At 38.7% G+C, this 15,333-nt stretch overlaps 1 protein-coding gene across 1 annotated transcript in view; it reads right to left on the bottom strand.

Annotated features, from left to right (window-relative positions):
• The window catches only part of SH3BGRL2 (SH3 domain binding glutamate rich protein like 2), a 64,038-nt gene that overhangs the window by 13,591 nt on the left and 35,114 nt on the right, over window positions 1-15,333 (bottom strand). Inside the window, exon 2 of the mRNA XM_046005221.1 lies at window positions 9,372-9,557. Coding sequence (XP_045861177.1) covers window positions 9,372-9,557 — 186 coding nt within the window. The remainder of the gene's footprint in view (window positions 1-9,371; window positions 9,558-15,333) is intronic.

Consider the following 15,333-nt stretch of genomic DNA (forward strand, 5'->3'; position numbering starts at 1 on the left):
GAATAGTTATTACAGTCAGAGAGGAGAATGTGACGTATAAGCTTTAGCAATGCTGTGCGTGTGTGGGGGGGAATCAACGTGGGGGAGAAATGAGAGAAGCTATTAAGAATGCAGATTTCATCTTTCAAAGAAAAACGTGCCCTCTAAAGTTTTACATCAAGGAATACAGGCACAGAATGGTGATAACCAAGAAAACTGCAAAGCAGAGCCTCACAGGAGAGGCTATCTCCTGGGAGTTCAGGGTGGGGGGCACCTACGAAGCAGGGCAGAGGAAAACTGACTTTTCACTTCTGACCCTCCTTTATTGTCTTCATGTTGATAGTGTTAACATGGCCTTCATGTCTTCAACAGTTTTGTTTCCTCACGGCCTTCGGGTCTTTAACAGTTTTGTTTTCTTTTCATTAACTCTAACTGCATAAGGCTCAGAAAGAGAAACATTTTAACAGAAAGAAAACCTCCAACTTGGACCCTATTTAAAAAAAACCCTTAAACATGCAGCTGGGGGCAGCCTGAACCTGTCTGGATGAAGGTTTTCAATATTCACGGCATAAGCCATCGTTTTCATGAAAGACACGTCCCAGGGATTCATCACTGTAGGATACTGCAGCAAACATCTCACTGAGGTGAAAGTGGGAGATTAAACATTTATAGACAGAAGAATAAAAACTACGGTTATATGAAAGAGATAAAACCGCAAAGAATATCTAATTAAATTGTTATGCTTCTGGGCATACAGCTGATCAGCAAGGGATAGAGAGGAATTTCTATCACCCCTTCCCCACCACCCGACTTTTTCCGTTCCTAGTATGTGAGGATGTCATATAAGACTATTTACAGTAAAACATCTGAAGACTGTTCTTGATTCGATAAGTTATCTTTAATTTGAATTTAATTCAAATTAAGTTTCTTAAGAAAATTCTACCTGTAGGATAGGTGAGTTTCCAACAGAGGTGATTTCCTGAATAGATTTCATTGTAAAATTTAGAAGATGGCTCAGTGAGCTTCCTCTTGAGACTTGACTTTTATTAATAAAATGGGAATGCGAATGCTCAGAACTTCGACAGGGCAGGCCCCAACAGAACAGGTTAGCTACCTGCTCAGCTAAAAACATCTGTGTAGCTATTCACCCATTCACACAACCAATTTTTGGTTAAGTATGTTCCGGGTTCCTAGCATCATGCAGATACTAAGATAAATATGTCACAGAGCCTGCTGAAGTGAACCAAGGACCCTCACGGACTGGCTGAAGGGAACTACATGAAAAAAATTTCTGAGCTAAAGATGCTAAGAGGAATGAGGCACAGGTTTGCTGGGCCTAGGGGAGAGGCAGTGATAACCAGAGCCCTGGTTAGAGAAAGCTCAGTAACAAGGCCAGTTTGAATTGAGTTCTGAGAGAGAAAGAGGGTGGAATTCCATAGGAGATAAAAATTACAGGATTTGGTAATGAAGTAGGATTGAGGTGAGGAAAATGAGTTTGGGATAGCTTTCAGGGCTTTGCCTTACATACCATGTAGATGATGTAGTCATTAAGCCTACGTAAGTAACATCCGTATTTTAGAGACAGAGCACAATCTCCCGTGAGTAACGAAAATTTTAAACTTCAGCTTTCCTTTTTTTCTTTTCCTTATTGACTCCAACAATGAGAGTTGTAGTAACACAAAATTACTGCCAGTCAGGCTTCAGCCTGGGTCAAAATTCTATCGCTACGTTCTACTCCATCTTGACAGATGATACACTTCATTTTCACAGAGGAGACTTGGAAACAGCTAATCTTGTGTTTCTCAAATGTGGCCTCTAAAGAACCCCAGGAGGCAGAAGAAACAACAGACCTTCTAGACGGCCCCTCTTCTGAGCTAAGCATGGTTTGACATTTTTAAATGGCTAGAAAATAAGATGAAGAAACCCAATGAAAAAGAAGATGTAGCAGAGAATTGGTGGTCTGAAAAGACTAATTTATCAGTTGGCCCAACCCTTGATCTAGAACATCGGAGGATATATTTTGAGCCAGCCCCTACAAAAGTGAAATTTCTTTTGAAGCCTTGTTCAATCTTAAAAATCCATGGAAATCAGGCATTCTGCCCCATAACGTATCTGTGTTTCTTTTGCCATTAAAAATTATGTTTTGCAACGTACTCAAAATCTTCAAGCTAAATGCTGTTTTGGGCAGATAGGCCGTCTTTATTCTACGACTTTGGGCACCCCTGAGCCCTGAGAGACTCAACTTGTTTTATCTTTTACTAGTTTTCAATTTGCCAAGTGATTTCTTCTTCACCTTGAACCCAGATTCTACGGCCACCAACAATAACCCTTCATTTCTTGATAACAGTACATCCCAAAATATTTTTGTTATTTGACAGAAGACTCTTGAAGAAAGAAGGAGAAATGACTCTAAGGAAAAGAAAAACAGTAGAATAGCTTGAATGAGAATGTACTTTACAAAATAACATTCAATTTAATGCATTCTTCAAAAGAGCTTACCAGTTGCAAACTATTATTTCAAGTGACTGGAAACAAACTAAATAGCCCACAGGGAGGGAATGATTAAGTTAATTATAATAATCCACCCAAGGGAATAAGATGCAACCTCTAAAAAACAAGCTTATAATGACATGGAAACTACTTCTGTTAGAGAACAAAGCAGGGCACAAAATGGTATATACAGTATGATAAAAAAATGTGACTTTAAAAATTTAAATCAACTGTAAAAAAAGAGAACATGTATAGGCCAAATGTTTGCAGTTTTATTTGAAAGGTAGTATTTATTGTTCCCCCTTTCTTATTCTCATTTTTCAAATATTCTCTACTTCCATATTCATTTTAGTGCTGGGAGAAAAAAGTAACAACAACAATAATAATGTTGGATAACCAATTCAATACGAAAATCTCTTTAAACATCTCTTTCCAACAACTTCTTATAAGATTTCTGGCTGAAAATAATTTCTTAGATTTATGTGTGGAGATATATATTTTTATGTTCAAATTCAATATATTCAAATTCAAATATATGATTTTTAAAAAATAAAATCATATGCATGAATCAGGGATTTTAAAACTGATCATTAAGAGAGCTGGTTCTGCATGCTTCAAAAAGATGCCCAAACACACTTAAAAATGTAGAAACAATACAACCACATACATTTAGGCGTTCTGTGCTGTGCTTCTGAGCCTCCACCAATGGTTAGAAGACACTAACATATCTCCTTGTCTCCCTTGATGGGAAAGAAAGAATAGGAGAGGCGAGGCCACGAGGAACCACTACGGGTCATTCAGCCTTTCTGCACCTCCTTGAGATTATTCTAACCCATCTCTAGTCTACTTTCAGGCTCCAGTTAAATGGACAGAGTTGGAGGACTTGCATTTCCTGATTTCAAAACATATTACAAAGCTACAGTAATCAAAACAGTGTGGTACTGGCATAAAGACAGACACATGGATGACTGTTACTGAATAAGAGTCCAAAAAATAAACCCACATTTATATGATCAAATGATCTTCAACAAAGGTGCCCCAACACCACTCTCAACGGGGATAGGACAGTTTCTTCAACACACAGTGCTAGGAAAACAAGATATCCACATGCAAATGAATATACCATATATAAAAATTAACTAAAAAATGAATTGAAAACTAAATATAAAACCCAAAGCTATTTGGCAAGTAATGATCTTAGGTATGACTCCAAAAGCACAGTCAATGAAACCAAAAATAGACAAATGGGACTACATCAAATTTTAAAATTTTGTTTATCAAAGGATACAATCAACAGTGTAAAAGTCAACCTAAGAATGGGAGAAGATATTTGCAAATCAGATATGTGGTAAGCGGTTAATATCCAGAATATACCAAGAACTCTTAAGACTCAGCAACAAAAAATCAAATAACCTGATTTAAAAATGGACAATGGACTTGAATAGACATTGCTTCAAAAATGATATACAGGGGCACCTGGGTGGCTCAGTGGGTTAAAGCCTCTGCCTTCGGCTCAGGTCATGATCCCAGGGTTCTGGGCAGGAAGCCTGCTTCCCTTCCTCTCTCTGCGTGCCTCTCTGCCTGCTTGTGATCTCTGTCTATCAAGTAAATTTTTAAAAGTCTTAAAAAATTTTAAAGAAATGATATACAACTGAACCATAAGTGTATGGAACACTCAATGTCACTAATCATCAGAGAAATGCAAATCAAAATCACAATGAAATACCACCTCACACCTATTAGGATGGCTGCTCTCAAAACAAGATGAAACTGAAAAAAGAAAACAACAATTATTCATGGGGATGTGAAGTGGGAATCCTTGGGTACTGATGATGGGACTGTAAAATGGCACAACCATTATGGACAACCGTATGATGGTTCTTCATAAAATTAAAAATAGAACTACCATGTGATGCAACAACCTCACTTCTATGTATATATCTAAAACAACTGAAAGTGGAATCTCAAAGAGATATTTGCAAACCCATGTTCAAAGCAGTACCTTTCACAACAGCAAGGAGGTGGAAGCAGCCCAATCCGTCAATGAATGAATGGATTAAAAAAATGGATATATACACACAGCAGAAGCCTTAAAAAGAACTGAAATCTTGTCACCTGCTTCAATGTTATAGGCTAAATGTTTGTATCCCCCGAAATTCATGCTGAAATCCTGATGCTTAAACACCTTTAGGAGGTGATCAGGCCATGAGGGTAGAGCCTTCAAGGATAGGATTAAAACCCTTATAAAAAAAAGGTCCCCTGTCCCCTTCCACCATGTAAGGACATTTCCAGAAGTTGGAAGTCTACAATCCAGAACAGCATCTTCATCAGAACCCAACTATGCTGTCACCCTGATCTTAGACTTCCAGCTTCCAGAACTGTAAGAAATAAATTTCTGTTGTTTGCAAGATACCCAGTCTGTGGTATTTTGTTACAGCAGTCTTGATGGGCTAAGACATACAACAACATGGATGAACCTTGAGGACATTACGCTAAGTGAAATAAACTAAAAAAAAAAAGGGCAAACATTGTATGATTTCACTTCTATGAGGTATCTAACATAGTCAGATTCATAGGTAGAAAGCAGAACAACTATTATCAAGGTCTGGGGGGAGAGGACAAATGGGAGTTGCTTAATGGGTACAGAGTTTCAGTTCTGCAAGATGAAAAAGCTCCAGGTATCTGTATTACAGCAATGAATATACTTAACACTACCAAACTGTACACTTAAGATAGTAACTTTTATAATGTATGCTTTTAATCAAATATTTGTAATATTTATTTAATTTAATTTAAATATATTTTTAAAAATCCAAATCTTCCCCACCCCCCACCGAATAGGGAGGGAGAAGAGAAATGAAAAGGGAGAAGATAATTTCCTTTAGTGCAGATGTGTGCATTTTCACTTCTGGTGCACTCCACACATGCCAGTTCCACACAGAGAGAGGACAAAGCTTAAACCTTGAACATGAGGACCATGGGCTTTCCAAAATCCAAATCAGACACTGTAAAACCCATCAGAAAAGTCTAGAAATGGTTTACCTTTAGGTTACCCATTTCCAGAGAAGAATCTTGCTCATGGTAGGGATACTCCCAGGAAATATCAAGAACAACCAGTCTGTGCAATTTGGGTTCTTGATTACAAACAACTGAAATGGACATTAGCAACTTAACAGGACAGGAACTTGTGGCAGGAGAGCAGGAAGTTATGAATCCCCGTTAAAGCTGGAGAACCAATTTATAAGATGAACTTCTATGTCTGGGTGGCCAAGAACACACCCGGTCACACCAGGGATTTGCCCCATTAGGACACCTGCCCCAGCTATTCTTGACCCCAAGACCCTGTCCAACTGCTCCTGTGTTGCTGCCCTATCCCCTCAATGTTCAAATTCTGAGGTGAGAAGAAGTGACTGAACGTGCCAATGAGCTCCCATTCAGTGGCGGAATTCTCCCCAACAGGCAGATTATTCAAATACTAAAGGGCAGAGAGAAGGAAATGGTCTACACTGATCACCAAGTAGCTTAGCAGCTGTTCATGTCTCCCCATGGCTAGCTCACCCAGTTTAAAATAAAGTAGTAAGTTTCCAGCCTATTCTGGGGAACAGGAGAATCTTCATGCTCACTGGATCCTGTCCCTTGCAACGCAGCAGGTTTCCACAAGCTACCCAACCAGATAAGACCTCTCCTAAACTGTCACTAGGTAAAGCAAGGCACATAGGAGCAGGCAGGATGAATGAGACCATGGCTAGTTGCCTTCTAACGCTTTTATTTCTGTCAAATTTGAATTGACTTGATGGTGATAAGAGCAGACACTGTCTTCCAAACTCCACCAGCACAAATTATAAAGACAGAGTGTGTACCAATGCTGCTGTCACCGTCCCCACGGGACTAACACTGCTCAGAGAGGATGCCATTATCCAGCACAGTTTAATCAATGGGTAAGCCTCTAGCCAGCTCCCAGACAATCCATCTGAAAAAAATGTCCATAGACTCTGTAGGCCAAAGATACACAGAAATTTAGAAAGTCATAAAGAAGTAAAAGCAAGGGTAAGGAATTAACTTTCTTTCACATTACATTCTTTTATTCATTCAATACATTCCTGTATTAAAAGGGCTCTGAAAGATAGACATCTATTTTCATGATGACAGACCAAGATGTCGCTTCCTCCTTTATCTTAAAAAATCAACAAAACAAGAGTTTTTTTTTTTTAAAAACGAGAAACACCATTTAAAAAAAAAAAACAAAACTAGGAGACTGTTATAGCTCTGAACCACCACCTATGCAGGCAGTGAGGAGAGAAATGGTGAGGGTCATGAGAGAGCAGAGATCATCAAACCTTGGTGTCCGAATAAGCTGTGGGGGCGGCCCCCCTGAGACATCAGGAATGGGAGGCATTAGCTATTGTGAAGGTGTGGTGAGTGGGCAAAGGCAGAAAACAGGGAGACTGAAAATCTACATACACAGCAGTTAGATTTCCAGGCTACCTCACTCTTTCCAAAGGAACTAGAGGGTATACTGTTAATAAATATGGCTTCTGGGAAGCAATACACTTACAAACAGCAGCATGAAAGGGTAGGGGGGTGAAAACAGCGATGTGAAGGTGAATGGTAGTGAGCAAAACCCTCCAGCTCTCTCAGCCTATAGGTCCAGAACTCCAGTAGTCTGGCTGATATCCCCAAAGCAAGAGACTGAAGAGCCATTCTCCAGAAAAATTAAATCATCATCTGAGAAAAGCCCTGCAGATTTTATTATCCGTATCTACCACAAGAATATAACAGGCTACCCAGTCAAACTACAGAGAAGTCTGGTAGGAAACAAGCCCACACACATATATATGAGCACATACACAGCTTCTAATTAGCTTTCTAGTGCCTCAACTCTTAAACAAAAGACAAGGATCACCAGGTATCTGAGGAGAGAAAAGACCAAAATAAGCACGTGAAAAAAAGGGAATTAGTAGAACAAGAACAATACTAGAAAGAGAAGAAAACCTGAGCTAAGATCTTATACTCATCTTATAAAAGCACATTATTAAAAAGAAAAAAATCAGGATGTAAAAAAGGAAAAAAAAGATGACATAAAAGTTCAATGAAAAAATTCAGAGATTAAGTTAAAGAAATCTTCCACAAAGTAGAACAAAAAGTTAAAGAGGACAATACAAAAGAAAAGGATAAGAATATTAGAAAATCAGTATAAGAAGTTCACATGTAAATTAATACGTATTCTAGACAAAAAGAACAGAGAAAAAGAAGGGAGAAATTTTTCAAAGAAAATAATGTAAAAACGTATTTAACAATCATGTAATTCTTGGATAATAGGGACCTACTGAACACACAGCATAGTGAACTGTGTAACATAGTTTACATTACATAGATTACATTATGGTAATTCACCAAAAAATTTTAGGATACACTTATAAATAAGAGACATTAAAAACATGGAAAGAAGAAACTGGCAAAAACATAGAAAAGATCGAGGAAAAGGGCATTAAACTTCTCCATCGCAGCACTAGGAACCAGATGATAATGAAGCAAAACCACCAACATTCTTCCCAACCTAGAATTCTATACCCAGCAGAATTACGGCTCAACTACAAAACCAAAACAAAGGAATTCACATACCTGAGAACTCTGAGGGACAGAAAACTGCTAGATTTTTAAGTCTTATAGCACTATTTGACTAAGAGTTTTGCTTTGTTTTGAACTGTACAATTTATATACAGTTTCAGCTATACCTCATTTCAGTTTGCAGACACGGGAGTCCATTTTCTAGGGTTTGTAATCATGAATGGGCTATACCTTCAGTTACCACATACTCCCCTAATAAAATATGAGATCACAATGTAAAAAAGTCCACAATTAAAACAATAAGCTTTATTCTTAAAAAGTACTTTATAGTCACAAAATATCCTGGGAAGTAAGACAGATATTATCCTCCTTTGCTTAAAGATGAGAAAACTGATACTTTAAGGGAAATGACTTCCCAAAGGTGTCAACACAAATATAAAGTCATACAAGAACTCCCATCAAATCTAGCACCATGTTCAAGATTTTCCCCTGACAGGAATTCAAGAAGTCTGTGCACAATCTTTGTGGTGTTGCGTTTCAACATCTCTTTCTCTCTTATGCATAGGGAAACTGTTTCCTTTCAAGGTATTTAAAGCACCGTTATCCCTTTTCTCCACTCCAATATAACCCAGCTACTTATTTCACCTTAAGCACCTCAGTACTAGAGCCCCTTCTCCTTCTCCAGCAATCCTTAAAGAACTGTAGTACAGGTCCTAAAATAAACAATTATACACTTAGAGTATGACAAGGGCAAATTCTAACTACTCATTAGAAAGAAGTTTCTTGTTTTTTTTTTTCCTTAACCCAGGGAGAAGGAAAATAGATAATTAGACAAATGTGACTTCATCTTCTCATATGCTACATACAGAAAGAAGGCACCTAATGTATCTCAGGTGTTCATAATGACCCATCTGACTCACTATCCTAAAAAAAAAATTAAAAAAAAAAACCGACTCTGGTTTATAATCGGCTATTAGCAGTTATTTATAACATAGAAGAGTAAAGATTCAAGAATAACTATCCCTTCCATTCTGCCCCCAAAACGTATTAATCAAAAAATCTGCTTTAAAATTTAGAACACATTAAACACACACACTCCCCTTCCCTTCCCACCACTTTCCTCAAGCAGAGAGACAGAAAGACTGACAGACAAGTAATGCACTCACATTCACACATCGTCTGTGTCCTTGGACTCATATACCCTCTTTCAGACTGTGAACCTGAATGGCACAGGGTGAAGAGTCACAGTCCTCCCTGAAAAAAACCCGACTTCACTCTAGGTAACTGTGTTTTGAATCACCCAAATAACAGTGTGGTAAAAATCTGCTACTTACTCCACAGTATCGGTCACCATTAAATATCTGAGGTGGCAGAGGGTTGCCCTGAGCAGGCTTCTTTTCTGGGGGGATGTTTTTGTACATCCATTGTCTTTGTTCTTCTGACATCGTGATATCCACCTCCTCAAACTCTATCTTGTTGGCTTCCAGAAATCTAACCACATCCTGCTGCTTCTTCTTTATCTAAAGAGGGAAGACAAACAAATAAGGAGACAGGCTCATCTTTCCGAATTGAACTAGATTTGATTTCTTATTGTCAGAGATCACTGATGCAAAAGAAAAAAAAAAAAGGAGGCAATATCCGTAGGCACCAAGCACCATCCTCTCACTGGATATCCAGCAGAAGTCTAGGCAAATCCTGACATAATGATTTCTTCATCTAGACTCCCCAGAACTCTGGAGCACAACCTGGAAGGATCAGATTATGTATGAGGTGAGGGACTCAGTTCTCAGTAGGCCATAACTATTCTCCCTCTCACTTACAGAAGTTGACATTTACAATCATGAAAGCTCCCTCTGCCAAAACCATTTGAAAACCATGTATAGCCCATCTGAGATGTCAACATTTCACTGATTCCCGGGAGGAGCAACATTTTTATTTCCCTCAGCAGTCTCCTTCAGATATTCCACAGCTGTAACCACTGTCATGAAAGCATCTTTTCATCAGTTCACAAGAGAAAAATGTTCTCTGCTTCTAAGGTGAAAGTAAACAAGCATCAGCTTACTTTGAACTTAACCCTTTTTGTTCCTCTCATCTTCACGCTTCCTTCTTCAGTCACAAGGAGTCAGGTATGCTCTTGAAGAGCAGCAAACACATCTGTAGGTTTTCAAAATCTTATCAATCTTCTTATTTAAGGGCACATATTAAATAATTCAGATAGGGTGACAAGAGTCAGTATCTTAAACACAGCATGTAGAACATGATTCAAGAGGCTTGCTTTTTCTAAGTGAATCTGGGAAATGTACATAGAGAACTAACTTAAGCAGTGAAGTAATTTTATAATGGCCATAGAAAAAAATCCTTTTGAGAGATCAAGTCACCAGAAAGACCTCTCATCCAAAAAACAGAATGCCTGAAAAACAAACATCCATATACTGATTACCCCTACCAATTTCCTCCACCTTCCCCCCAAGAGCCTCAATGACGTGCTTCTGAGATGGAATGGGCTGTATGCCATGAGCACACAGTTTTTGATCACTGAGTGTAATGACTAACAAGTTTGCACAGTTAGTATGGACAGAAATACAAAGTTAGCCAAATAGGAATCTTTACACTCGGTGGTATCAGAAAACAAGGGAACTACCGTATGGTAGTATGATGTATTATCTTAGTTTCTTAAATTAAGCTCTTTCTAATTTCTTTGAAAAAGTTAACTTTTTTCTCTCACTGGTACATAATTTCAGAAATGTAGTTATATTATTCTGAAACTTTGGCTTGCAAAAAAAAGTATTATTCATCCTACTTAATTTCCCTTTATAACCATATAAGGCAGACAAACAAGGCCAATGCTGACGTCAAAGTGGTCACCTGTTTTGATCAAGGTCTTAGTTATGTGTTCTCGTTAAGACAATCATGTCGTTCTCCTGTTTATTTAGTGGGTCCCCACTGCCCTTGGAAGAACACACACATTTCTTAGCATAGCACAATGTCCTTCATGATCCAGTTCCTTTGACTATGAAAGCAATGTATTTGCATTTTTAGAAGTCTAGAAATTGTAAAACAACCTAACAAGAAGTTACCCGCAATCCTCTCAAAATTTAATTGGAGGAAGAGGTTTGGATTTAACGTCCATATATAGAGCTTTACCTATGCAACACATTTCAAACGTTCACGAGAGTGAGCAAAAACGAAACTGACACACAGTCACACTTGAGTTTTCCATATAATGTATATACACATAATATCCATCCCACCTCTACATCTTCCCCAAAATGTGAGTGCCTAAAAACTCATATACTCTCAATACTAGGATATATCAAAGATACATACATAGTTTCTTTAATCCTCAGTTCCCTAGCTCCCCCCACCACACACACACAACATTTATTGCTGAACTATAATTTCCTACAGCTCAACTGGCCATTTCTTTTTTTTTTTTTTAAAGATTTTATTTATTTATTTGACAGAGAGAGATCACAAGTAGACAGAGAGGCAGGCAGAGAGAGAGAGAGGGAAGCAGTCTCGCTGCTGAGCAGAGAGCCCGATGCGGGACTCGATCCCAGGACCCTGAGATCATGACCTGAGCCGAAGGCAGCGGCTTAACCCACTGAGCCACCCAGGCGCCCTCAACTGGCCATTTCTTTCACAGGATCACCCTCAACAGAAACAGCTGCATCTTGCCCCTTTAACTCAAAAATACACCCTGTGTACTGTCCTGTCATTAAAAATTTCTCAAAAGTACGAAATATGTGCTTAGCAATCCATTGTGTACATGTTTTTTGTTAACTTATATTCAATAATTGGTATTTGGAATACTTGTAACTTCCACCACTAGAAGTATCAGGTAGTGAACATCTTTATTTAGAAATCTTTGACTGTAACTCTCAACACTATTTTTAGTGACAAAGCCCTATGAATGAAACTCAAATCAAAGGGTAGAGACATTTTCCAGGCTTCTGATGAACACATGCTAAACTGCTTTTCAAAAAGTCCATGTCAATTTACATTCCCATTAGCAATGTGTGAAAGGGTCCATGTCTCAACACCCCTCCCTCCTTACAGCCAATATTTGAAAGATGTATCACACAATATTAAAACTCAAATGATGTGAGTGATGGATGTGTTAACTGTGGTAATCATTTCACAATATATACATATATCAAATCATTGTGTTGTATACATTACACTTATGCAATACTATATGTCAGTCGTATTGCAATAAAACTGAGGGAAAGGAACAAACTGGCTGCTGTTTAAAAAAGAAATTCAAATGCATCATTACACACTAACAATGCTCAAGAAGCAAAGGATAGTTACTAACAAAGGTGATAACTGACAGTAGTACAGGGAGTAAAATGTAAATAATTATATCTCTGGTTTAAAAGAGGAAAGCAGAGAAGGCAGGAGTAGGTTTGTGTTTCAAAGAGATCACTTAATACTGCACAACTAAAAAACAAAAAAGGAGAAGCTCTGTATGTACCATTAACACCGCCATGAAAATCTCCAGAGTACATGAGTAAGTGGGGGTGGGGGGGCAAGGAAGAGAACTGTGCATTGACTAAGAACACTTTTTAAAAATAGAAAAAATAAAGGAACACATTGTATTTGCTTTTATTTTGTTAAAAATGAACTCTTGAGTTTATCTTTGTGTATGGTGAGGCAGGAATCCATCAGAATCCTAGAGGAGAACATAGGCAGTAACCTCTTCGATATCAGCCACAGCAACTTCTTTCAAGATATGTCTCCAAAGGAAACAAAGGAAACAAAAGCAAAAATGAATTTTTGGGACTTTACCAAGATCAAAAGCTTCTGCACAGCAAAGGAAACAGTCAACAAAACAAAGAGGCAACCCACGGAATGGGAGAAGATATTCACAAATGACAGTACAAACAAAAGGCTGATAGCCAGATCTATAAAGAACTTCTCAAACTCAACACACAAAAAACAGATAATCATGTCAAAAAAAATGGGCAGATGACATGAACAGACACTTTTCCAATGAAGATATACAAATGGCTATCAGACACATGAAAAAATGTTCATCATCACTAGCCATCAGGGAGATTCAAATCAAAACAACATTGAGATATCACCTTACACCAGTTAGAATGGCCAAAATTAAGAAGACAGGAAACAACATGTGTTGGAGAGGATGTGGAGAAAGGGGAACGCTCTTACACTGTTGGTAGGAATGCAAGTTGGTACAGCCACTTTGGAAAACAGTGTGGAAATTCCTCAAGAAATTTAAAATAGAGCTTCCCTATGACCCTGCAATTGCACTACTGGGTATTTACCCCAAAGATACAGATGTAGTGAAAAGAACGGCCATCTGTACCCCAATGTTCATAGCAGCAATGGCCACGGTCGGCAAACTGTGGAAAGAACCAAGATACCCTTCAACGGACAAATGGATAAGGAAGATGTGATCCATATACACGATGGAGTATTATGCCTCCATCAGAAAGGATGAATACTCAACTTTTGTATCAACATGGATGGGACTGGAAGAGATTATGCTGAGTAAATAAGTCAAGCAGAGAGAGTCAATTATCATATGGTTTCACTTATTTGTGGAGCATAAGAAATAACACGGAGGACATGGGGAGAAGGAGAGGAGAAGGGAGTTGGGGGAAATTGGAGGGGGAGACGAACCATGAGAGACTATGGACTCTGAAAAACAAACTGAGGGTTTTGAAGGGGCGGGAGATGGGAGATTGGGTGAGCCTGGTGGTGGGTATTATGGAGGGCATGTATTGCATAGAGCACTGGGTGTGGTACATAAACAATGAATTCTGGTACACTGAAACGAAATAAAAAATAATAAAAAATAAATTAAAAAATGAATTCTTGAGAGTTATATAAAAAACTAACAGAAATAGATGTATAGAGGCTAGGGGAGTGGGAACTGGGCAACAGGAACAAAGTAGGAGTGAGAACTTTAAATGTTTTTGAACAATGTGAATATGTCAATGTTCAAAAGATAAAATAGAAGAAAGTTATGTTGAGAAAGAGAGCTTCATATGGAAGGGAACAGTAGTATATAGCCATAGAGATATGGTGTTGTTTTTTTGTGGGGTTGTTTGTTTTTATTTTTTTTAAGATTTTATTTATTTATTTGAGAGAGAGAGAATGAGAGAGGATGAGACGGGAGAATGAGAGAGCATGAGACAGGAGAAGGTCAGAGGGAGAAACAGACTCCCCAGTGGAGCTGGGAGCCGATGCGGGACTCGATACAGGGACTCCGGGATCAGTGGCTTAACCAACTGAGCCATCCAGGCATCCCAAGATGTGGTGTTTTATATAAATCAGGTTTTCCAACAGGACACGAAGCCCCAGGAGTCAGAGCATGTTGTTCTCACTGGCCTCCATGTTTACTCAAACTTGTAAGAAAAGCCAGATAATTAAAAAGAAATTTTCTTGGGGGCGCCTGGGTGACTCAGTGGTTAAGTGTCTGCCTTTGGCTGGGGTCATGATCCCAGGGTCCTGCTTCACCCTCTTCCACTCCCCCTACTTGTGTTCCCTCTCTCACTGTGTCTGTCTCTGTCAAATAAATAAATAAAATCTTTAAAAAATAATAAAATAAAATTCAATTTTTCTTAAGAAAGAGCTAAAGCCACAGAATATTAATACTACAGCAAATATTCAAATAAACAAAGGGCAGAAATTTAACCCAGAGCAGGAAGTTTTGGAGTGGATATCTATGGCATTAGCATCAGGAAGGAAGATGAGTCAAAAGCTGCCACTACTGGCTATTTTTAAGACCTGCTGGGGTGAATGGGGCCTGGAATGCAGAAACCCAGGCTTATATGGCAGGGGGATAGGCCAGCTTGGGCAGTGGGGACTTGGGAGAAGAGAGGGCTTGCTGGGTGGGGCCCCAGGTAATAGAAAGGGTTCCCACGTGGCAACAGGAAGCTGCCAACGGCGCTGCACATGCTGGCATAAACCCAGAATTCAAATGACACCAACATATACCACCTTGGTACCTCCTTGACCCAAGGAGCTTTATCCTCCCCATATTTCAACTATCCTGAAACAAAACATACCCAACAATCAATATCAAAAGACACATGAGGTGAAAGTGGAAGAGAAGTAAACTGTGGGACTACCGTCGTTGCCACACATGACAATTCAGATGTGATCAAGGACCTATATAACTCGGGTTTTTGTTGTTGTTGTTATTTCATTTTTAACACACTAAGAAGCCTTGGCAGATAATGCTAGTTTTTACCCAGTAGCCCATCTCCCTTCTTTTCTTAGTACCAGGAGTCTGGTTTTGTTTGGAAGAGCAATACACTCCAC

This window comes from Meles meles, chromosome 5 (assembly GCF_922984935.1).
Source record: "Meles meles chromosome 5, mMelMel3.1 paternal haplotype, whole genome shotgun sequence".
Taxonomy (NCBI): Eukaryota; Metazoa; Chordata; class Mammalia; order Carnivora; family Mustelidae; genus Meles; species Meles meles.